The following is a 25,665-nucleotide window of genomic DNA, read 5'->3' as shown; positions in this document are numbered from 1 at the left end:
CTATCGATTAATCAGTTATCGATCATTATCGCTTCGGTTATCGATTTACCCGATAAGATAACTCAATCTAGAGTTATGTAAAAAAGAGAAGACAATTCACTGGAGATAAACAAAAAAGAGAAGAATTCACATATAGTATATGTCACACCTCCTTTTTGCGCGCCCGCCCCGAAAGGTAAATGCGTGAGGGAGTTTTTCCAATTTAAGTGACAATATTCGAAATGAGATTATTTATTTAATTCAGAGTCGCCACTTGGGAAAGGTTTGGCTTTTGGTGTCCCAAGTCACTGGTTTATCTTGAATCCCAAATCGAGGAAAATATTAGACTTTCCAAATGAAGTCTGCGAACCAGAAATTCTAAGTAAGGAATTCTGTTGACCCGAGGGAAGGTGTTAGGCACCCCCGAATTCCGTGGTTCTAGCACGGTCGCTTAAATTGTTACAATGGCCAAATATCTGATTTTTAATACATGTTATAGATTGTGTGCTTTTATTAGGTTAAAACCGCTTTTTTATTATTATTATTATTATTATTATTATTATTATTATTATTATTATTATTATTATTATTATTATTATTTATTTTTTATGGAATTGCAACGTCGTGAAAATGCATTTCGAACCACGTCACAATCAATGCGCCCGTGGTTGTTAATACATTCCAACTCCGTTGAGATTTGGATTTGGGTCACATAAATGCGCACCCAAATTTAAGAAGGTAATTTAATTAAATCGCGCCTAAAGAGTCTAACGCGTAATTATCTTTAGGGAAAGCAGTGAAGTTCACTAAACAGTCCATCTCAAGAAATCTAAATATTTATTACGACTAATTATTGAGGGCCCCGCAATTTGCATTTTTTTGTATTTGGCGAGACTCGTCTCATTTTTTTTTGAAAGGATAAACCTACAGTGACTACATTTTCTATTATGTTTGTCTCTAAAAATGAAAGAAAGAAAATATACGCTAATTAAATTACATGCAATTTATCAGATTAATTATTTGTGAGACGGGGAATTATTTCATGCCTTATTCCATGAGCGAACATGCTTTTAATTTAATTAAAAAATTGCATACAAGATTGATAAAATGCTAAACTAACGCTAAACGTTCTCCAAGTTGAATTTAAACTAACTTATTTTTTATGAGATTAATGGAATTAACTACTAGAGGATGTTATTAATGGGATTCGAACATTGTCCTATAAACTGCCTAATGGAATCCGATTTTTTGATAGAGTTAACTCAAATGATTGAAAGCTATATTGCATTTGGCAAGGTTGGAAACATTCTGCCTTATATGCGCAAAATACGACTAAAGGTGAAGCCTAGTTATCGATATACTAACTACTAGTGCATTCCACAGGTTACATAATCATATCATATATATAACTAAATAACTATAGATCACAATATTGAACAAATTAAGTTTCAGTAAGTTCAATCTACCTAATGTATTTTCCTATTGAGTTACAACCTAAAGAATTACACAAATCTACTAACACTTTATAAGACTATAGGTACAACACCAAATGATTGAAAATTCTTCGTGTCTTTCATTTCATACTCATTGGTACTGTTACATCAGTAAGAAATTTAAGTGTGTACCTGGATATTGGACACAAGAAGGAAAAGAGGAGGATCAACAGATGAAGTATGCGACAACAACAGCAACACAAACAGCCACTGCAGTTGTAAGCACGTGATTTTTGCCCTATATGAGAAATACTCCCAAAAAATGCAAAATAAAATGATTTTCCTTGGTGTGCAATTTTGTGAGATTTTGTGCTATTTTTGGATAATTATTTGTATTTGTCTGTGTTTGCTTATTTGTTAAATTAATAAAAAATACAAAAATATGTCGCATTTTGCATGTAGGATTTAATTCTACAATTGTTAGTAATTAAATTAGTTTTACAAAAATTAAAATTACAAAAATAGGCATCTTTTGCATTTTTAGCATTTAATGTCCAAATGAACAATTTTGTGCTTAATTATTACCTAATTGTGCGTTAATTGTTATTGGTAGTTAATTTGCGCTTTTATAACTTAATTTAGTTCTTAATAATAATTTAAGTATTTTCATAATTTAGTTTTAGAAAATGAAAGAAGAAAAGATAACAAAAATATAAATAAAAATCGGATTGGGCCACTTCTTCAATTTTCAACCCCAGGCCCAAACAATTGTCCACGACCCAGTCCACTTCACACGGGTCGACCCGATCTGCCCCATTAACCCATTAACCCAACACCCCTCTTCATTCAAAAAACAAAACAAAAGAAAAAACAAAAAGAACAAAAAACCCTAAAACCTAAAGAAAACTACCCGCCCCCACGCTCCATCTTCTCCAAAAACTAAGAACCACCAAACGACCTCCCATGGCTGCCCTTAACCAGACGCTTCTGCCTTCTTCTTCCTCGACCTCACCATCGCGAACGTCCCCATTGACGCAGCCAACAAATGCTCCAGCTCCTCCGTACTGCGGCTATTTTCTCGTCGCAGCTGCTACCTATAAATCGACCTTCTTCGAACGAACCCAACTGCTGTTGTGTCGTCCGCTTCAAGCTCGTGCTACTGCTTTTGTCTCTCGCTACTGCCCTTGTTTCTGAAACCCCATGGATGCCATGTCTGCAGCTCGTCGCTGCTGACTCCATGGCTAGCCGAACGCACGAACAGCTGCCTCACTTCGTCTTCTTCGAGCTTGAGCAGCACCATGGCCAGTCTCCATCGTTGCTTCTTCTGCCTTCATTTTCCTCATGAATGAACTAGCTGCTTCCGTTCATCACTTCTGCCGCGACAACTGTTGCTGCTGCTGCTTCGGCGCGACTTCAATTTGCTTCTTAAGTTCGTTCATCGTCGTTTGGTTGAGCTTTGGTCGAGGTTCATCAAAACAGTCCATACATATTCGTGTCGGTCTGGTTAGTAGTTTTTGAGTTTTATTTTGTCCGTATTTTGTTTTGATATTTTCGAATCTAAAATCGGCAAATGTTTGTTTTGTTTATCGTTTGAATTAATTTTAGTTCATGTTCATGTGTTGTTTGTTAAATTAATTTTTCAGATTTCAAATGAAAGATTAATTAGTTATTTTTCATGTTTATTTCATGTTTGTATTGTTGTTTAAGTGAATATTTGTTAGTTTAATGTTTGTTAGATTCAAATTGAAATTTAATTAATTATTTCTTCAATTTGTGTCATGTTGTTATGAATTTTCCAGAAAATATTAATGTTGTTTGAATCGTTAGAATCTGTCATGTTTGTTGCTAAAAATAGATTTAATTCATGTTCATCTTTGTTTGAAGTCCATGTCTTAAATCCAGTGATTTAATGTGAGTTTATGTTTGTTTGTGATTCGCTTGATTTAATTTGAATCATGTATATTGTTGTTTGTATTGTTGTGTTCTTGCTCATACATTCATGGTCTAAATTAACCAGGATTGGTTCCCGATATGGTTAATTCATTCCATTAATTTTGAGTTGTGTTGTTCATCGTGTTCATATAATTGTTGTTGAAGATTGTTGAGAAATTGGTCATCTTGACTATATTTTGGTTGAGTTATGATTAATTGATTGTTTAGAGCAGAGGGGTAATTTGGTAAATTGCATTGCATTCGGGGGTAGATTTGTAATTGCAATAAGGTCAGAGGGGTAGTTTGGTAATTGAACATTATTTTGATTCTTTATGTTAAGCATGGGGGACAAATATAATGGGGGGGTTTTTGAGGTATTTGTTTAATATAATGGGGGACAAGACAAAACATAATGGGGAGGAATCTTGTACTTTTTTAATATAGGCATGGGGGACAAATTGTAATGGGTTGGGAATGTGTTAGTTATTTAATGTAGGCATGGGGGACAAAATTTAAAATAAAGAAGACATTTAATAGTGGGCCAAAGCATGCCATTGGGGGAATAATTTTGGGGTTGGGAATGGAAGACTTGTCTTACTATATATAGAGTCATTCTTGACATTAAAAGGGGACTAGAACTTGAAACTTGGGAGGATTTTTGGGAGAGTTTTTAGAAATTGAATATTATTAAGAGAGATTTGGAGAGTTGACATACTTGGATACTTGAGAGAGTTTGTGATAGTAAAAGAGAAAGACAATTTGAACTTTCACTCGAACAATTCTGTTTGTTTTTCTTCGAGTGTTATTCAAAAATCCGAAGCTACTGCATCTCGTATCTTTTCTCTTCTCTGCTTTGATTGTGATTGCATTTTGGCACTGCTGATTTTTCAATCCGTTGCTGGGTTATTCTACTGGTTGTTATTGGTTTTGCGGTGTTGCTGAACCTGCTGTTGCCGCGTTATTACTGTTGCTGACTCCTACTTCTTTTGTTCTTGTACTGCTGTTTCCAGGTACACATTTGTACACTCTTGGCTTGAAGCGAAAAATGAAATATTAATCAGGCTCCTGTTCCTGTTGAATTCTTTTGTTTGGATCTGTGTTTGAATATTAATTTTCCTCTCTTTGTATAAAAATGTAGTCGATTAATTAATGAGTAATGAGGCTGCATATGTATACTTTCTTCATCTAATAATGTTAGTTTAAATTAACCGAAGAATAGTTAATCTGTTTTGATATTATTGTGTATCTAATCTCATGTTCTAGCAAATAATAGAATGTAGAATGAAAGCAGTTTTTCCTTGTACAAACGCGATCGCAATTTTCCGTTCACATTAGCCGTAACTTAATAACTAATAAGTTGCGTTTTTAGCATGTAAATAATTAGGAGATTTTCTTTTATTTTAGAGACGAACTTAATAGAAAAATGTAGTCACTATAGGTTTATCCTTTAAAATAAAAATGAGACGAGCCTCGCCAAATAAATCACAAACCGCCGGGGCCCTCAATAAAATACATAACCATTGACTAGACTTTGGATTTGGCCGTTTAATGAACCTTCACGGCCTCTTCCTAAAATAACAATACGTTAGACTCTTTAGGACGCGCCTTAATAAATCTTACCTTCTTAAACTCGGGTGCACATTTATGTGACCCAAATCCAATTCTCAACGGAGTCGAAATGTGTTTCTAATCACGGGTACATTGATTGTGACGTGGTTCGAGATGCGTGTCCATGACGTTGCAAATTCATTTTAAAAAATAAGAATGAGATGAGCCTCGCCAAATAAAATACAAATTGCGGGGCCCTCAGTAAATATTTGCTTTAAAAATTGTTTAGACTTCGGGATGGACCGTTTAGTAAAATTCCACGGTCCTACCCAAAATAAATACGCTAGTCGCTTTAGGCGCGCCTTTAATAATTTAATTTCCTTAAACTCGGGTGCACATTGATGTGACCCAAATCCAAATCTCAACGGAGTCAAAGTGTGTCGACGACCACGGGTACATTGATTGTAACGTGGTTCGAGATACATTTTATAACGTTGCAATTCTTGATAAAAATAACAGTAAATGATAAAAGCGGTTGAAAGATAAAATTTGCACATAAGTTCATATTGTATTTAAAATCAGATAAATAAGCCAAATATAACAGTTGAGCGACCGTGCTAGAACCACGGAACTCGGGAATGCCTAACACCTTCTCCCGGGTTAACAGAATTCCTTATCCGGATTTCTGGTACGCAGACTGTAATATAGAGTCATTCATTTCCTCGATTCGGGATTAAAATTGGTGACTTGGGACACCCTAAATCTCCCAAGTGGCGACTCTGAAATAAATAACCAATCCCGTTTCGATTGTCCTTTAATTGGAAAAAACTCCCCTGCCCCCTTTTGGGTGCGGAAAAAGGAGGTGTGACAGCAGTAACCACCAACAAAATACAACCAGCGAATGGAAACAGCATAAAACTCAATGAAAATAGCACTCAAAATCCGAGCCAAAACAGACTCCGGAGACTCAGTTGAGGCTAGACGGAAATAGGTGTATCCGCAATGACAATGGAACAACTGTTTCTGGTTTTTGGATACTCAAAGCAAGAAACCCAAGTTTCGCATAGAAAGAGGCAGTTAATGCTGATTTCAAAACAAAAGGCAAGAAAAGAAAAGCTTTCAACTTCTTTCTTTGTTCCCAAATCTCTTTTTGGTCCTAAACCTGCTCTCTCTTTCTGGTTTTTAGTTCTTTTTCTTCAGTTCTTGGGTTCTGTCTTTTTCTGGTTTTTTAAAACTCTTGGTGTCCCAAAATGTTATGTCAAAAACTCTCTCTCTGTTTTGGTGTCTCCCCTTAGTTCTGAAAACCCTTCCCTTTTTATAGCCAAAAATGACTTCATTCCACAGCCTGTTCAAGCCCATTAAAACTGACCCCCCATGTTCTCTTTTCTGTTTTTCCACTCACGATTCAAAAGAAAAGTATTCGCCATGAGATTCCCCTGACAACCCTCTTTTCCTTATTATAAAGGTTTATCCTTTATTAATTTAAGCAAGTATGGACAGCATGAGTATGTCCTGACAGCACATGCTGTCCATTCTACTTTAATTCATTAAAAACTACAATGCACATGTTGTCCAAGATCTAAAATGAGTAAACATGCCTGCAATCAATTCAAACTAAACTCTAAAATCTATATTAAAACTGCAGCTATAACCAATCCTTAGATGACTTTGATTCAACTAACAAACTACAAATAGTTATAATCAATTCTCAGCTGATTCAAACAATGCCTCAGTAAACAAAATTAAACAGCATAAGTCAGATTACTACCATTCCAAACTGAAACTAATCGACGACATATATCGAATCGACTACGCGAATTACAACACATACACTCAGTAGCAAATGATCAGAATCAAACAGTATTAACAGGTGATTCAAGTTGTACTGTCAAAAACAAAGAGTTTCCCTGGAAACTAATTAATCGATCAAAACTCATTTCAATCGATTATATAGTTAAACACATACACTCATCAATGAATAGAGGAAAAAATTCGACCAAATAAAAGGTCCGGGCAAGGTGGACAGAATAGTCGACACAAAATGAAAACAACTCAACTGACATTTAAACACATAAACAAATATCATCAGAAAACAACATGGAACTGACAAGGAAAAGAAAAAAAATACCTTAAGAAATTGAAGATCAGACGAACCCGTCTTGGATTCTGACTCAGACTTCTTTTGGGGTTGAACAGACTTTAATCGAAGTGTTCTCAACTGAGAACACCTCGATTAAGGTCTATTAGACCCCAACCCTTTCGTTTAATTGGACAAAACCCTCAGGTTCTGGATTTCCTAGGGTTCTTGGGGCTGATTTGGGACTTGGTGTTTTCTGGTTAGATTCGAACCAAACCAAGCTTGGTTTGGTCACGAGGGAGGTCAGGGGAGTAACTGGTATGGATTTGGGGTGGTTTGGCATAGGTTGGGGTTTGGCTCGAAACTTCAAATGAAGATTCGAGACGATGGGGAAAGATTCGAGACCAACGGTTTGCAGATCCGTGTCCAGGGGGTCGAGGTGCACTAGGGGTGTTAGTCTGGTGGTCACCGGCATCGTTGCCATCGGGTTTACGGTGAGGGGGTGGAAGGGCGGCGCTAGGGTTCTTGGGGGTGTTTGGGTTCAGTCTCTGAAAGAGACAAAGATGAGGGAGGGGGGTCTGGCTTAGGGCGCGGGGGTGAGAGGGGAAAGTTTATATACGGGACGAGGGGTTGAATATTGGCCGTTGGATCATTGATGATCAACGGCCTTGATCTCTCAACTTAAAGGACGATGTCGTTTGGTTTAATGTTAGGAATGGGTCAATCCGGGTATCAGTGGGTCGGGTATCTGGGGAAAGCCTGGAGCCGTTGGATTGGATGGGATAAACGGCTCCGATTGGTCATGCCTAAACGACGTCGTTTGGATTAATGAGGGACCTGAACTGGACCGTTGGATCTGTTTGACCAACGGTTCAGATGGAGGGTGCCAAAACGACGTCGTTCTTTATGGTGTCTGAGGGATGGACTGGGTCAGTGTGTTTTGGGCCTGATTTTTGGGTTTAAAACGAGCCCAGGTCCGAATCCTTTCCTCAATTTTGTACTCTTTTCTTTTTGCTTTTTTTTTTAAAATTTCTAATCTAAATACTAAATCTACCAAAAATCCTAAAATAAGTTGCAAAATTACAATTATATTAAAAAGACATTAATTGATTTTTAGTAATAATCAACCTTTAAATGATAAAAATGACAAAATTACCAAAGGTAATATTTTTGTGATTTTTTATTCATTCAAAACCAAATATGATTTAATTAATTCCTAATAGTAGAACGAGATCCTAAACTTACATGCGACATATATTTTTTTATTTTTAATTGATAAAACTAAACAAATCACAGACAAAAACTACAAATAGCTACCAAAAAATGCCATGCAAATTCTAAAATTGTACAACAAGACGATTTGTTTTATTTTTCGATTTCTTTTGGAGTAATTGTCGTGTAAACAAAAATCACGTGCTCACAGCTGCCCCTCTTTGTTCGAAAACACGAAGGGTTTTCGTGCAAAGATGAAGTGAGCGGATACGAGCGATTTTCGTCTGTTTGACTACTCCGTGTGAAGCACATTTTGAAAGATTTGACCGAATCTTTGCTTCAAAGATTTCCTACATATCCTGGGCTAAACAGGAATCAGGTCAATGTAGTTCGGGAAATTTTGGTAGTTGGGACTACCATGGGATTGCAATGCTTGCTGTTACTGCTGTTGCTGTTGCCGCTACTGCTTTACCGACCTCCTTATTACAACCAAAGAAAATTGAAACTGAACTAACTAGTTATGCCTGTCAACCGCTAGTTACAAGATTCCTATCTATAATTCTTTCGCAACTTGATCTTGGTCTTAGCTGATTCTGCTTGTAGACTCCGATCCGAATCTTGATGCTCGCAAGTTGTAGGTGCTTGTTCATTTCTGCAGCATTTGAGTGAAACGGGATTGGCGGAGCTCGGGAATTTAATCAAATTTTGAGCAACCTGCACTTTGTTTGTTCCTTGGGAACAATCTTCTTTTTGTTCTTTTCTTCTTTTCTTTATTCTGGATTGAGACTCACTCTGTAGGTCATCTCGATCCATGCGCCTCAAGGTCAGACCTGCTGAGACAAAACAAAACAAACGAACGAAATTTTCTGCCCCAGTTTCACTAGGAAAATTTCGTGAGTTAATTGCCATAAAAATCTACAGAATTGATGAGGGGATTGGAAATCTCAAGTCTAGAAGGCGCAACTCAGGGATTGGAGCCCTAATGTTTGCAAAAGGTAAAAACGCTCAATTCAGGGATTGGAGCCCTAATATTGGCTAAAAGGGAAAAACCGCTCGACTTAGGGATTGAAGCCCTAATGTCGGCTAACAGGAAATTGCCCAACTCAGAGATTTGAGCCCTAATGTCGGCTGAAAGGGAATCGCTCAACACAGGGATTGGAGACCTAATGCCGGCTAAAAGAAAAATGCTCAACTCAGGGATTGGAGCCCTAATATCGGCTAAAAGAAAAACGCGCAACTCAGGGATTGGGGCCCTAATGTCGGCTAAAGGAAAATTGCTCAACTCAGGGATTGAATCCCTAATGTCGGCTAAAGGAAATCGCTCAACTCAGGGATTGTAGCCCTAATGTCAACTAAAAGAAAAACGCTCAACTCAGGGATTGGAGCCCTAATGTCGGCTAAAGAAAACTGCTCCATTCAGGGATTGGAGCCCTAATGTCGGCTAACAGGAAATTGCTCAACTCAGGGATTGGAGCCTTAATGTCGGCTAAAAGGAGAACTCGCTCAACTCATGGATTGGAGCCCTAATGTCGGCTAAAAGAAAATCGCTCAACTCAGGGATTGGAGCCCTAATGTCGGCTAAAGAAAAAACTCGCTCAACTCAGGGATTGGAGCCCTAATGTCGGCTAACAGAAAATCGCTCAACTCAGGGATTGGAGCCCTAATGTCGGCTAAAAGAAAAATCGCTCAATTCAGGGATTGGAGCCCTAATGTCGGCTAAAGGAAAAACGCTCAACTCAGGGATTGGAGCCCTAATGTCGGCTAACAGGAAATTGCTCAACTCAGGGATTGGAGCCCTAATGTCGGCTAAAAGAAAATGCTCAACTCAGGGATTGGAGCCCTAATGTCGGCTAAAAGAAAATGCTCAACTCAGGGATTGGAGCCCTAATGTCGGCTAACAGGAAATTGCTCAACTCAGGGATTGGAGCCGTAATGTCGGCTAAAAGAAAATGCTCAACTTAGGGATTGGAGCCCTAATGTCGGCTAAAGGAAAACGCTCAACTCAGGGATTGGAGCCCTAATGTCGGCTAACAGGAAATTGCTCAACTCAGGGATTGGAGCCCTAATGTTGGCTAAAGAAAAAATTGCTCAACTCAGGGATTGAAGCCCTAATGTTGGCTAAAGAAAAAATTGTTTAACTCAGGGATTGGAGCCCTAATGTCAGCTAAAGAAAATCGCTCAACTCAGGGATTGGAGCCCTAATGTCGGCTAAAGAAAATCGCTCAACTCAGGGATTGGAGCCCTAATGTTGGCTAAAGAAAAAAACTGCTCAACTCAGGGATTAGAGCCCTAATGTCGGCTAAAGGAAAATTACTCAACTAAGGGATTGGAGCCCTAACGCCGGCTAAAAGAAATTTCTCAACTCAGGGATTGGGGCCCTAACGTTGGCAACAGGTGAAGGATTGATTTTGGGGATTCTAAACTAACCCTTTTTTGGAATTTTCTTCTTATTTCTCTTTTCGTTTTTTATATATATTTTTTTAATTATTTTTTTTGTTTAGTAAAAATGCAGGAAAGAATTTGGAGGAAACTTCCCTCTTGGGTCGATTCCTTGCTGCAAAGTTGTTTCTTGCACTTGTGCATTTCTTTTCCTTTTGGGCGGCACTTGCTTCTTGCATGGTTGCTTTGGATCGCACCTGTTTCAATTTCCAAACAAAGAACAATTGTCAGTTTGAAAATGGTGGTTGGTTCGGTGGTTTTGATTGCTTGGTCCCGGCCTCATTTCCGTTTGAGAAACTCCGCCATTGATTGGATTCAACAGGCGACCCCCTTTCGAACTGATCAGACTCGCATTTCCGGATTTTGTGATGATTCGCCCGTGTAATGCTTTGGTTCTTCCATCTCATTCTGCTTGGGAATTTTTACTGAGGCAGACTCAGTGGGGATTTTTACTGGGGCAGACTCGTTGGGGATTTTTTTTTGTGTGTGTGTCTTTACTTTGAGGGCAATCAACATCATGATCAGTCGGGATTGGACTGACGCACCACTGGGGCTGAGTATTTTCTCCACTTCTTGCATAGACGGAGTTCTGTAAACCGGTCCTGCCACCTTTTCTTTCTAACACATTTTGGAATTTAGAGTTAAAACGAAAGGGATTCAAGGAAAGGTAAACGAAAAGCGGAGGAACGAACTTAAAAGAGAAGCGTCCCTTTCGGGGGGAAAAGAAGGACTTATCTGAGGTGCATGCTGGCTTTAAATTGACATGACATGTCTTTTGGACTGGATGCCCGACCCTCACGAACTTGCATTTCCTCATGAACCAAAAACGGATCTATGTTTCCAAACCATGGAACCTTGCCAGAACTTTCTGAGGTGGAATCATCTTTTCGGCCAACAGTGCCCTTTGCGGGTTTTTGCTAGTCGACCTCTCTCATTTCTCTTCTCACTGTAGCCTGATAGCACTCTTTGCGAGTTTTTACTAAACAAGCTCTCTCATTTTCGATTTCTCTACTCCCGTCGCCTTATGGTGCCCGAAGGTTTTCACCGACAAGACTCTCTCATTTTATTTCTCTCAATTTCAGAATGCATCAGCTTCCAATAATGATATTTCTTGGTTTTCCCCGCCTTTGGCAATTGATCCGAAGGACTTGTACTTGGGTTTTGGTAAAAAAAATTGTGGATGACGTTACAACTTCGGAACCATTTGGTGGGCCCCAATTTCAACTTCAGGGTAAATTGGATTTTATTTTTGGTGTGACTGAACCCCAGAGAGAGGCTGTCTACGTATCCTTTCGGAATCAAGTCAAACGTACTTCAGGCTCAAATCGATTGTTTTTTTTTTGAAAGAAGGTAGCCAAAGAAATGTAACCGGCTCAAAGGGCTTGTAGAGAGAGTTGATAGTGTTTGGGTAGTGGGAATAAAACCTTCATCATCTCAAATGTGCCAAGACATCACCGAAGTAAACTCAGACATAGTACCTTTTGACTGCATCCACATTCACCGCTGTCTCAGGATCATTTCCTTCAATATCACCCAGATACAACGCTCCTCTTGGCAGTATCTTCCTGATGATGTACGGGCCTTTCCAATTAGGAGCAAATTTTCCTTTCGCTTCCTGGTGATGTGGCAGAATGCACCTTAATACCAATTGCCCTACTTCAAAATTCCTGGGTTGCACTTTCTTGTTGTAAGCACGGGCCATTCTTTGTTGGTACAACTGCCCGTGACAAACCACGGCCATTCGTTTCTCATCAATCAAAGTCAACTGCTCCAATCGAGTCTTAACCCACTCGCTATCTTCAATTTCTGCTTCAACAATGGTTCGGAGCGAAGGAATTTCTACCTCTGCCGGTATCACAGCCTCGGTCCCATAAACCAACAAGTATGGGGTTGCCCCTACTGATGTGCGCACTGTAGTGCGATATCCTAGCAAGGCAAAAGGTAACTATTCATGCCATTGTCTGGAACTTTGGATCGTCTTCCTCAAAATCTTCTTGGTGTTCTTGTTTGCTGCTTCAACAGCGCCATTGGCCTTGGGCCGATAAGGAGTGGAGTTCCTATGCGTTATTTTGAACTGTTCGCACACATCCTCTATCAAATGACTATTCAGGTTTGCCGCGTTATCTGTGATGATAGTTGCAGAAATACCGAAACGACAGATAAGATTTGAATGTACAAAATCCACCACGGCCTTCTTAGTGACCGATTTGAGAGTGACAGCTTCGACCCATTTTGTGAAGTAGTCGATAGCGACCAATATGAATCTGTGCCCATTTGAGGCTTTTGGCTCAATCGGACCAATGACGTCCATACCCCAAGCGACAAAAGGCCACGGCGCCGACATAAGATGTAGTTCTGTGGGGGGTGCATGAATCAAATCACCGTGCACCTGACACTGATGACACTTCCGAACGAAACTAAAACAGTCCTTCTCTATGGTCATCCAGTAATAACCCGCTCGAAGAATTTTCTTTGCTAAAACATACCCGTTCATGTGGGGCTCGCATACTCCCGCGTGTACCTCATGCATGATTCTTCCTGCCTCCTCGGTGTCAACACATCTTAACAAGTTGAGATCCGGGGTTCTCTTATACAATACTTCGCCACTCAAAAAGAAACCACCCGCATGCCGCCTAATAGTTCTCTTTTGATCTCCAGTAGCATGTTCGGGGTATTCTTGTGTCTTCAAGAACCTCTTGATATCGTGGTACCATGGCTGGGTACTTGATCCTGCCTCGATTACAATACAGTAACTGTGTCTTTCCCTGATTTGGATTTCCAAGGGATCGATGTGGGCGTTGCCTGGGTAAGGCAACATTGAAGCTAAGGTGGCAAGTGCATCAGCTAGTTCATTGTGACACCGCAGGATATACCTAAACTCTATTGATTTGAATCGCTTGCTGAGATCCTCCACGTGCTGTCGGTAAGGAATAAGCTTGACATCTCGAGTTTCCCATTCACCTTGGGCTTGCCGGATAATCAGGTCAGAATCCCCCATAATCAACAAATCTTCAACATCCTGATCGATCGCCATATTCATGCCCATGATGCAGGCTTCATATTCAGTTGTATTGTTCGTGTAGAAGAAACAAAGCCTAGCTGTAGCCGGATAGTGCTGACCAGTGGGTGAGATCAAGATTGCCCCAATTCCTACACCTTTGGCATTTACGGCCCCATCAAAGAATATCTTCCAAACATGGGCGTTTTCCGAGACTACTTCTATGGTGTTTATTTCTTCATCTGGAAAATAAGTACTCAATGGTTGGTATTCCTCATCAACCGGGTTCTCGGCCAAATGATCCGCTAACGCCTGGGCTTTTATTGTCGTGCGAGTGACATAGACTATGTCGAATTCAGTAAGCAAGATTTGCCAGTTGGCTAGTCTGCCAGTAGGCATTGGTTTCTGGAATATGTACTTCAACAGATCCAACCTGGTTATGAGGTAAGTAGTATGAGCTTGGAGATAATGTCTCAATTTTGAGCGACCCACATCAAAGCACAACACGTTCTTTCCAACAAAGTGTACTTGGCCTCATAGCTGGTGAATTTCTTGCTTAAGTAATATATCATCTGCTCTTTCTTTCCGGTTATGTCATGTTGCCCGAGGACACAACTGAAAGAATTTTCCAAGACCATCAGATACAAGAATAAGGGTCTCTCTGGCTCTGGCGGGACCAAAACTGGAGGGTTTGAAAGATATTCTTTGATCTTGTCAAAAGCCTCTTGACACTCAGCCATCCATTTGATTGCTGCATCCTTCCTCAATAACTTGAATATGGGCTCACATGTGCTGGTTAGCTGGGCAATGAATCGACTGATATAATTTAACCTGCCCAACAGACTCATCACGTCTTTCTTCGTTCTTGGAGGAGGTAGATCTCGGATAGATTTTATCTTTGTTGGATCTAACTCGATACCTCTCCTGCTTACTATGAAACCCAAAAGTTTGCCCGATGGGACTCCGAAGGCGCATTTAGCCGGATTCAACTTCAGGGCGTACTTTCTCAGCCTCTTGAAGAATTTCCTCAAGTCTTGGACATGATCGTCCTGAGTCTTGGACTTGACTATCACGTCGTCCACATACACCTCTATCTCTTGATGCATCATATCATGAAAAATGGCAGTCATGGCTCTCATGTAAGTTGCCCCGGCATTCTTTAAACCGAATGGCATAACCCGATAACAGTAAGTACCCCAAGGTGTAGTGAAGGCGATTTTCTTGGCATCTTCTTCATCCATCAACACCTGATGATATCCAGCGTAACAATCTACGAAAGACTGTATCTCATGTTTGGCACAATTATCAACAAGGATGTGGATGTTGGGCAATGGGAAATTGTCTTTGGGACTCGCCCTATTCAAATCTTGATAATCCACACATACCCGAGTCTTCCCATCTTTCTTCAGTACCGGAACTACATTCGCCAACCACGTAGTGTACTGGACTACCCGGATTACTCCTGTTTTCAACTGCTTGGTGTTTCTTCTTTGATCTTATCACTGACATTAGTCTTGAACTTTCTCTGCTTCTGTTGAACGGGAGGACAATCAGGGTAAATTGACAATTTATGCACCAACTAGATCAGCACCTAATCCTGGCATGTCATCGTATGACCAAGCAAACATATCTTTAAATTCAAAAAGGAGTTGAATTATTGCGTCTCGCGTTTTCTTGTCCGTGTGAATGCTTATTTTGGTCTCTCGGATTTCTTCAGGAGTTCCCAAATTAACCGGTTCAGTGTCATTCAAATTCGGCTTAGGTTTATTCTCAAAGTGTTCCAATTCTCGATTTATTTCCCTAAAAGCCTCTTCTTCGTCATATTTCGGTTCTTGGTTCATTATTTCACAATTAAACAGCTCGTTAGGTTCTGGGCGTGAAGTCCGCAAACACGTCATATTATTTAAAGCCGCATTATTATAACTGAAAGGAAAAGATAAAGGAAAAATAGCAAAAATCAGAATAAAGGAAAAAAATGAGGAAATACTGATTTTATTCTTTGGAATTGGGAAGATAACAATGTTTATAATTCAGGGATTCAAAACAGGAAACTAAAGAAAAACATCCGAGTTACATCCTGGGATAACTCGTGATGCAGGAAAGGTGGCAAGACAGGTCTACCCGGACTCCTGCCTAGTTGGGAATGGCGTGACCTCCCAATTCTGAAGCTTAGCATTTGGCCCACATATAGCATCTCAGCGGTGCTTGTGCCTTCTCCCGGTTGAACCATGTGAGTTTCATAAAGCATTCCTCTCATTGCCCCCACATATTTCTTCGATCTCTTCGACCGTAAAAGCCTCGTCGTCTTCCTCTTCAATGTATTTTGGTCCGACGAAAGTCTCGTATAAATGTGGCAATGGTCGAGGCAACTTCCAACCCTCATTTTTCCTCTTCTTCGCCCAATCCTCATCTTTTGGAGTGGGTTGGAAACCTATCCCAAAGAGTTTCTTAGTGGAAGGTAAGGTGATGGGTTCCGTTATTCCTTGCAGCGTTCGCCCAAGCCCTTTCCCTGGTCTGAATCCCCATCGGATCATTTCTTTAGCAACCATGAATGAGGCGTTGGACAAGAAAGGTTGGGGGCAAGGTTTTCCTTCTTCATACTGCTCTGCCAGCACAACTTCGAAAGCCTGGTAAACTGTGTGCTCACTCCCTTCCCCTGCTTCAAGATATGGGATCGATGAGTCCCGATAAATAGATTGTTCGTCTTCTCCGTGGACCACAATTTCCCGATATTCATATTCAAACTTCACCATTTGGTGGAGAGTGGAAGGTACAGCCCCTGCCGCATGAATCCAAGGTCTTCCGAGGAGAAAATTGTAAGACGTATCCATATCAAGTACCTGGAAAGTTATTTCGAACTCCACCGGTCCTATAGTCAATACCAAGTCTATTTCCCCGAGGGTGTCCCTCTTGATGCCATCAAAAGCCCTTACACAGACATTATTGGGGCGAATTCTTCCGGTCCCAATTTCCATTCTTTGCAGCGTAGAGAGTGGACAAATGTCAACACCCGAACCTCCATCCAACATTACCCGCTTGACGTAGTAGTCTTCACACTTAATTGTCAGATGTAAAGCCTTGTTGTGAGCCGCTCCCTCCGGAGGTAAATCGTTCTTACTAAAAGAAACCTGATTAACTTCGAAGAACCTTTCCGTCATTCTCTCCAGTTGTTCAACTGAAGTCTCAGCCGGTATATATGCTTCGTTCAGGGTTTTGAGCAAGATCTTCTGATGTTCGACCGACCTCATTAGCAAAGATAGCATCGACACTCGCTCAGGGTACTTGAGTAACTGATCCACCACTTCGTAGTCAGGCATTTTCATCTTTTGAAAGAAAACCTCCGCTTCTTCAACGCTTACAGGCTTCTTGGGTGGGAAGCGCTTCCGTGTGGCGTTGTTTAACTCTTGAGTGTCTGAATATTTTCCAACAAAAGTATTCTCTGGAAGTTCCCCCATGACTTCTTTGCCTTTGTATGTAACCAATGTTCTTTGATAGTTCCACGGTACTGTGGACGGGTCTGTCATTGGCTTCTGTGGTACGTGTCCGATAACCACTGGCTCATTCAGCCGAGGTGGTTTAATCGTCCCCGAACCACATAGGCCCCTTTCGATACGTACATTGGTATTGCCCTTTTGACTTCGAATCTTTGCGGCTTCTCTGATCGACCTCGTGGAATATAAAGAACTTCATTCTTCGCGGGCACCATCGTCACTGTCTTTGTCTCGGCCTTCTCTTCGAGCTCACCCTTGACAATACTAGTCTTCTTTTCTCCTTTCTCTAGCTTCGGGGCTGCTTTAGGCTTTTTCCCTGCATCGACAATGGCGATTATAGCTTTCAGGGCGGGATCAAACTCCTTGTCCTCACAGATCATCCCAATTAACGGGCCATTATTGTGAGCGGGCAACGGATTGTTGGTCACATTTGGGACCTCCTCATCCCTTAACACTATCTTTCCCTGTTCTATTAAGTTCTCTACCACCCTTCTTAAAGTCCAACAATCATTGGTATCATGCCCTTCTGCTCCCGAATGATAAGCATACCTGACACCGACTTTGTAAGCAGGTGATGCTGGATTGTGCCTTGTCTGAGGGACTGGTTGCAGGAAACCCATCTGGACTAGCTTTGGGAATATGGTAGAATATGGTTCACCAATGGGTGTGAAAGTCCGTCTTCTGGGTGGTTCTTGAGGACGAAAGTTATTTTGAGGTAGCTGTGGATTATAGTGGTTTCGGTAAGGAGGCTGATTTCTGGGAGGTGGAGCTTGGCCCCGATTGGCTTGTTGCGGCGGCTGGACATAAGGCTGAGTATTCATGTCCATGTAGGGTTGAAGAGCATAGGTCGCATTTTGGTGGGGGTAGTAATGTTGTGGGGTTCTTTCTGGAAAACGGGGCTTGGGATTACGATATTCTCTTGCTTCTGATGCCGCCATGGATGTCTCTTCCTTTTTCTTCACTCTTGCCATTCCTCCGGACCCGCTTTGGACGGCTTGGGAGGTTGCCCTTATGGCTGCCTGACTCAAAATTCTACCCGTTTTCAAACCATTCTCTACCATCTCCCCGATCTTAATCGCTTCCGCGAAAGGCTTTCCCATGGCTGACATCATGTTTTGGAAGTAATCTGATTCTTGAGCCTGGAGGAAAGTAGTGACCATTTCTATTTCATCCATGGGAGGTTTTACCCTTGATGCTTGCTCGCTCCATTTAATAGCATATTCTCTGAAGCTTTCCGAGGGTTTCTTCTTCAAGTTTGACAACGAATTCCTGTCCGGCGCGATGTCGATATTATACTGAAACTGTCTTACAAAATCTCTGGCGAGATCATCCCAAATATGCCATCGAGATATGTCTTGATCCATATACTATTCTGAGGCTATTCCTACCAAGCTTTCTCCGAAGTACGCCATCAACAATTCTTCTTTGCCGCCAGCTCCACACAATTGGTTTCAATACTTTTTGAGGTGAGCAATGGGATCGCCATGCCCATCATATTTCTCAAACTTCGGTGTTTTGAACCCCTCGGGTAGGTGCACGTGAGGGAACATGCACAGATCAGTATAGGAAACACTCATTTGCTCGCTCAAACCTTGCATATTTTTCAAACTCTGCTCGAGGCTCCTCATTCTTTTTGCCATTTCATCTTATTCAAAAGCTTTGGGATTTTGGTCTTTCCCAGGCGTAAGCCCGTATTGAGGCTGTTGAGGGTGAGTGCTGGTGGTAAACCGAGTTGGTTCCAGTGAGAAGGATGGTGCTTGAAATGTGAATGAGGAAGAGTCAAAATTAGGCCTGTGTGTAGCGGGTTGTGCCATGATTGGACAGGGCGGTACGGTGAATGTGTTTGTAGCTACATCTGTCGTTGACATCCGGGGATAAGAATCAGAGGGTGATCCAGCAGAGTGGGCTGAAAATGGTCGGGTACCCGAATGGGGCAGTTGGATAACTTATGGGGACGTTGAAAGTCCCATTTGTCCTAGAGAACAACTCGGGGAATCCAGGGATTACACTCGGCGGCTCTTTTCTGTTGTTCCAGTCATCCAACATTTCCAACATGCGAAGTCGCAAGATTCTGTTTTCTTCAGCAGTTGCTGACTCGGAAGTTGGGATGGCCAAGATTGAACTCTCCTCGGAGACAGGAATTGCCGGCAAAGGAATTTCTGAAGACATCTCTACACTTCCCTTTGATCTTGTGAAGTAAGTGTGAATATTTCCTCTCGACTTAATGACGGGTAACTGAACACTTCCTTTCGACCTCGTAAAGTATGAATGCGAGGCCAGACCTTCACCAAACCAAACCACCTTTTCTAAAAACCTGGACTTAGCAGCAAGCAAATGGTTAGTTTGAAACAAATAACAGACAGGTAATCTCACTTTGGGGTGTGATGCACCTATACAGTTAAGTGAATTTCTACATGTTTGCATCGATGACATACGTCATTCCGGCTTCTCTTTATGCTCCCCTTTATTTATTATTTTTATTATTATTTTCATCATTTGCAGTTAAAATGTGACCGGATCTGATAAGGATTGCCTACTTATCACGATGCCGCGTGAATCAGATCATTACGTAGTTCAAAGACAAACGCGTGTAAAAAGAAGCATTTTTTTATTACTGAAACAATCTATTACAAACTAACATTTTTGAAAAAGTGAAAATAACAGACAAACTCAAACCACTACTGATACACCCTGATGCGAAAAGACAGACAGAAGATGCTATGACCAAAAATACAGACTCGACCTATAAATACATTAAGGTTTCAAGAATTGGCGCTCGCGGGGCATCGTTCGGCCTTGCCGCGGTCTCAGGTGTGAGGTCCCTTTCAAGTTGTTCCAGCTCATACATGGTCTGCTTGACATAAATCATCACTGCCGAGAAAAAGGTAATACTGGTCATATCTTCGCATCGCAGACATCTCCTGATGATGGCATGGGCAATGGTCTTAATCTTATCCCTGGTTCGCCTTTTTTCTATGAGTATGCGCTCTATTTGATCATTACGAGCTGTCAAAACCCGAGAATCCTGGAGATATTGATTTTGCCACTGCTGAATTTCTACTTCCATTTGGGCCAGTAGCTTGTGGCAACGTCTATTTTCAGCTTCAAAGGTTCGGGCTTGCTCAGCTGCTCTGTCCTCAAGAGTGACCACCTTTTTCTTCAAATTGGCAATGGTTTGCTCGTGATCCCTTTTCAACTGTTGCAGGTACCAGTTACGTTTTTCTGTTCTTTTTGCCCAGTGTGCTTTGAGTCCTGCTATGGTACTCTCAAGATTTTCCGACTCACTCCGGCACTCACCAATTTCCATTTTTAAACCTTTTATCAATCGTTCATCCGACCGGCTCCTTTGTTGGTTATTAGCGGCTATCCTTATCTGCTGGATCTGGGCCCTGAGCATCTCGTTTTCCTGGGTCAACCTGTTCTTTTCTCCCAGATCAGTAGCAAACTGCACGTTGTGCTCATATTTTAGACCTTCGACTTGTCGCTTTAATTTGCTGATTTTGACACGATAGCCTCTTTCTTTTGCTAACCAATCCCATTGCTTTTGTGATGACTCGGCAAAATTCAGGATGTGGGGTCTTTTAGCCGGCCTTTCGTGTTCAAGTTCTCTTCTGTACCACGCAAGGTAACCTGGCGCCATTTCACTTTTGGCCCGATCCTGCACACAAGTATCTGCTTTCAAATATTGACATTCATTCCAGATCTGTCGGACATTTGTTTCAGGAAATTGTCCGTCAGGGCTAATCTCAATTGCTTGAGCACTAAGATCTTCCTCGTGTGGCACTATCTGGCATCTCCCGAGTTGTCTCAAAACTCGATAGGGCGCGTAAGGCTGAATGCTCTTAAGTCCCATCAATAGAAAGTGGGTTCTAGCCGCCGGCATATACATAACCTCATCAACAGGCAACCATCCCAATGTCCACTGTATTTGGCTGGCCGTGAGAGTTTGAAAGAACGACGTCCATGCCGTAACTCCTTCGGGCAGACTGACCTCCTTGGTTCTCGTGTAAAACTCTTCTATGCAAGTTTTCTTCGAGGAACCATGACTCAAAAGCTCAGAACGATGGCAGAGATGTTCAGTCATCCATATTTGTAGCAGTAAGTTACACCCTTCGAAGAAATTCCCCTGGCTTTGCAGGCTGTGAGAGCTCGAAAGATATCAGATACTACCATATGCGCGAGAGTACTTTCATTCTGAGTGAGCAAAGTACTGACGACCCCGGATATTTTCAGATCAATGTTTCCGTCTTTCCTCGGAAATACCAAAAGGCCCAAAAATGTTATCACGAAAGCCACTCGTCTGTGCTCATCCCACTTCTGACGGTTACCTTTGCTGCATAGCTTGTTAACCGGATTATTGAATCCTCCTACATGACCATATCTGTCGTATATGAAGCACGGATTACAAAAATCTGCGGCCAAATCCGGGTTATGGACCATCCTGGGTATCTTTAATGAATCTAGAAATCGATGTACCGTGACAGCTCTTGGGGCAACCAGGTATTTCTGCCTTAATGGAAGTTCAGCATTTCCGATGTACCCGACTATTTCCTCCAGAGTCGGGGTGAGTTCAAAATTGGAGAAGTGGAAGACATTGTGCGCTGGGTCCCAGTAGGTGACCAAAGCTCTTATGATATCTCCCCGAGGCTGGATTTTCAATAAACCCGTGAGACCTTTCAGATATTTCTTGACATCATCTTGCCCTTCAACACCTAGATCATTCCACCATAGCCGTAACTTGACAGGGATTTTAGTCATTATCGTAAAGCGTTCATTTTGCATTGTGCTCATCCTGCACATTTATTAAAGTGACTTAAGCAAAAATGATTTGACTCAAAAATGATTTGACTATATTTCAGAAAGAAAGATCCGATTTTCGAACACGACCTTTCAGCACTTTGGGGATGAAGATTTTAAGGCTGTGAGGGTCAACCGATCAAAACTCTAAAAGATGATCGAAAGTGGCCGTTTATGCAAAGTAAGCCTTCCACCGTCCCTTTCGGGAACATTTGGCTTTTTTTTGACAAAACAATCACTTGATTTATTTATGACTCTGTTTTTTTTAGAATGGTGACCCGACATTGGGAACATGACCTCGCAGAGCCTCGGGGACGAGGATCCTAAGGCCATTGGGCAATTTGGTCACAAAAAAAAATGACCAAAATGGCTATTTATGCAAAGTCAGCCTTCCGGCGTCCCTTTTCGGGAACATTCGGCTAATCTTGACAAACGGCATCACCTGACTCATAAATTAAAATTCTGACATTTTGGCTATTTCTAAAAAAAGGGAGGTTGGACCTGATGAAGGCTGCCTACGTATCTCACACCCTGCGAGAATCAAACCGGCGTAGTTCGGGCCGATCAGGAATAGGGGAAATAAACTAAACCCTTTTTTTTAATAAAACCTTTTAAAGAAAAGGAGAAAATATTTTTGTATTTTTTTTTGGTGTATTTTTTTTATATATTTTTTGAAAAGAAACGACAACTAAAGAAACATTTTGAATTTTACTTCTTTTCACTTTTTTTTTTTGAAATTTCAAAAAATCTCTTAAGGAAATATTTGGACTATTAGTTTGAATTTATGAAAGAGATTCTACAAAAGGAAAAAAAAATATTTTTGAATTTTGAATTTTCTCTTTTTTTTTTTTTAATTTTAAACAATTATTTTTGAAAGCGATTGAAAGGAACTATATTTTTTGCATTATATATATATATATATATATATATATATATATATATATATATATATATATATATAAAAGACAAATTTTGTTTTTATTTTTATTTATATTTTTTTTAAAGAAAATTTCTGCGAGGTTTTGACACTACTTGGACATTGGTTTTAAAAATAAGTAGTTATCTCCCTACGCTGCTATTTTTCTTTTCTTCTAAAAAGAGATTTTTTTTTCTATGCAGAAACCGGTCAGCATGCAGATCTGAAGCAAATAAATGCGCAAAACAAACGGGATGCAACAGGATGGTCTTTTCATTTCGGGTTGCTTGTCCTAGACGGACCCAACCCCTGTGTTGAGTCCCCTATGTCAGATGCAACGTGATGCAAATAAGCGTTCCTACTAGGATCCGACATGAGGTTTTGTTATACTAGGTTCATCCTGGGTATATGTTCTAGACTGTGTACCCGAGCGGACAGCTCGAGTCGAGGAGGAGGCTACGTACCGGGGACACGCGAGATCGTCCGGCTTTGTAACTTGTTCGGCCTCTTTCTTACATACCAAAAGAAATAAGAGGCTGCAAAAAGCATGCAGTTTCTAGTGCAAATAAGCACCCAGGGAGACCAATATCAATATGATCGCGATTCCAAGTGTGGTGTTAGTAACAAAAAATAAGTTTAATGAACAAACACTTGCCTCGTTTCCTGTTTTGGCTGTTTTCTTGATCTCTGCAACTAACTTTTTCTCCTACAAGATGGTAAAATAAGAATTACATAAGTTAATAAATAAGAATATAACTAACACAGAAGAAAAAGATTGGGTACTGTAAGAATACTCAGAACATAATTGACCATAAATTGGCAAGAATACTCTGAACTAACTGAACAAACAACACTTGCATCATGTCTATGAACATTTTTCTAGTAACTTACCTCCATTTGTAAAGATGAAATCTCCCGCTCAATGCCTAAAAGTTAAACATGAACAAAGAAATGAACTGATGAAAGTACAAAAGAACCAAATAAAGAATGAGAAAGACAATACAAAGTGAAAAATGAAGTGAAATATACTAAACTTGCACACCAATTATCATATTCCAGCGCTCTATAACAACACAAAAGATAGCATGGAATACAAAGTTATCTTCTTGTTTACCAAAATAAGCTGATAACGGCTAAGTAAAAAGTATGAATGACATCCAACTATGACACATCCTCAACAAGGATAATTTTTTCCAAACACTGTTTAAAGCTTTTGGTGTTATCCAACTCCTTGCTTATGCAAATGACAATGACACGCAATTTACTAGAATAGCATAACAATGATCATATCCCAAATCTTTATCAACAGTCCAAAATATAAAACCTCAAATATGCAATTTGTTTACTCATTTAGCAAAATAGCTGACCCTGATGGTTTTAGTCAAAAATAAGAACGACACCCAAACATGAGACAGACATCTTCGACACAGTTTATTTTCAACAGTATTAATGCTTTTGGCTTGTCCACCGCCTTGCTTATTTCTGTTGAAAACCAACTACTGATGGTTTTCAACTGTAATAATGAAAAGAGATCAATAAAACTTATAGGTAGTTGAGTTGAGACGCTTAGTCACTTGCAAAGGAAATAAGTACATCTAGCTTTTAGCCAATATAGCAATTCTTCCAACTCTGCCAATGATTGTCCAAGCAAAGCAGATTAGATTGTTAGAGTAAATTATATTGAGCTTGCCTATCATTTGCAATGCACCTGAACTACGGTTTAGTCCCCAAAACTAATTTGACAATTTTCCTAATATATCATACTATCATATTATGAAGCACCATTGCCGTACAGAATTATAATACCAGATATTACATGATTTTGGTTATCCACTTACTAACGAACCTTCTCAACCAGTATTATATCTCCCTCACCTCTTTTACTATCGTATTCTGAAGGATCACTCATCCTTTTTATTCTTATTGCAAAGGCACAACAATTCTTATTTGATTTTGCTTTTGTTGAATACCTTACATCATTACAATCAAATTGCTTGAGTTTACCCTCAACCCTCAATATGCTTAAGTACTTCTCTTTCCCAATATAAAATACATAAGAATTTCTGCAAGCGTGATCCTTTTGTTCCTTTTTGCTGGAACATTTATTCCTAGTAAGCATCTCTTGCTCAACATATTGGAGAATTAGACTGTTCTAATGTAAAGAGCATAGTGTTTGAAGTACATCTAAAATCAAAACAAGAGGAATTTAACCAAATGGCATCCCTATCAAAGTCAGCCAGTGCAATTGGGATCGGGAATCAGGAATCAACATCCATTATTTCTAAATTTGAAAAAAATGCCTTCAAAATTTCATTAAGTCAAAAGTTGTCTTTAATCAAAACAAAACTCAATGAAAATAGAAGCCCAAGACAGTAATGGTACCTCTGGTAGCAACAGCCATTTCCCTTTTACTGGTCCTTAGTGCTTCTGTTAATCAATTACAAAACTTTCACCATAGATCATCACTCAAAACAAAGAATAAAACCATAAAAAAATGTGATAAGAAACAAGCTAAAGTCCCTATACTAAGCTGAAGGAAGATTAATAGAGAAAGTGGGATTAGAGAAAAAGGGGGGAAAGATCTTACCTTTGGGTGAAGTCTTCTTCTTGAAAATGTTGTTCAACTTCTCCATTTTCTTTGACAAAAATTAATGATTCTGATGAAAAAAAAAAGGGTGGAAGAAGCCCTAAAATTTTCTTGAAATGGGAAAAGAACCCTAATTTTTGTTGAAAAAGACCTGAATCATGAAAATGGCCGATCAAAATGGGTTCTTTCTTCTTTTTCCTTTTTGGATTTTTTCTGTAAAAGAGGAAAAGAGTGAAGAAGAGCAGAGAGTGGCAAA

At 40.3% G+C, this 25,665-nt stretch overlaps 1 protein-coding gene across 2 annotated transcripts; it reads right to left on the bottom strand.

The window, feature by feature from the left end:
* Nucleotides 1-1,363: 1,363 nt before the first annotated feature.
* Nucleotides 1,364-25,665, bottom strand: LOC104217443 (vacuolar protein sorting-associated protein 2 homolog 2-like). 2 transcript variants are annotated; one of them, XR_011404999.1, is made up of 5 exons: nucleotides 25,410-25,665; nucleotides 25,205-25,249; nucleotides 23,714-23,748; nucleotides 23,478-23,528; nucleotides 1,364-1,604 (listed from the first exon to the last, which is right to left on the bottom strand). XR_011404999.1 is itself a non-coding variant. In XM_009767696.2 (5 exons), exons 1-5 carry the CDS (start codon nucleotides 25,453-25,455, stop codon nucleotides 10,662-10,664), a joined length of 333 nt encoding a protein of 110 aa, XP_009765998.1. In that variant the 5' UTR covers nucleotides 25,456-25,665; the 3' UTR covers nucleotides 8,203-10,661. The 2 variants fall into 2 exon arrangements, 1 of the variants encoding a protein (XP_009765998.1); XM_009767696.2 differs by lacking the exon at nucleotides 1,364-1,604 and adding an exon at nucleotides 8,203-10,817.

The sequence above is a fragment of the Nicotiana sylvestris genome, chromosome 2 (assembly GCF_000393655.2).
Source record: "Nicotiana sylvestris chromosome 2, ASM39365v2, whole genome shotgun sequence".
Taxonomy (NCBI): domain Eukaryota; kingdom Viridiplantae; phylum Streptophyta; class Magnoliopsida; order Solanales; family Solanaceae; genus Nicotiana; species Nicotiana sylvestris.
This window is presented reverse-complemented; position numbering and strand designations above follow the sequence as displayed.

Bases quoted from the DNA above. Each gene is read 5' to 3' on its own strand.
- LOC104217443 (XM_009767696.2), bottom strand. From the start codon at position 25,455: ATGGAGAAGTTGAACAACATTTTCAAGAAGAAGACTTCACCCAAAG. The intron at 23,749-25,204 runs GTACCATTACTG...TTTAACTTTTAG, and splicing joins AATGGCTGTTGCTACCAGAG to GCATTGAGCGGGAGATTTCA. The intron at 10,818-23,477 runs GCAAGTGTTTGT...AAATTGAAACAG, and splicing joins CAGCCAAAACAGGAAACGAG to GTGCGATCCAAAGCAACCAT.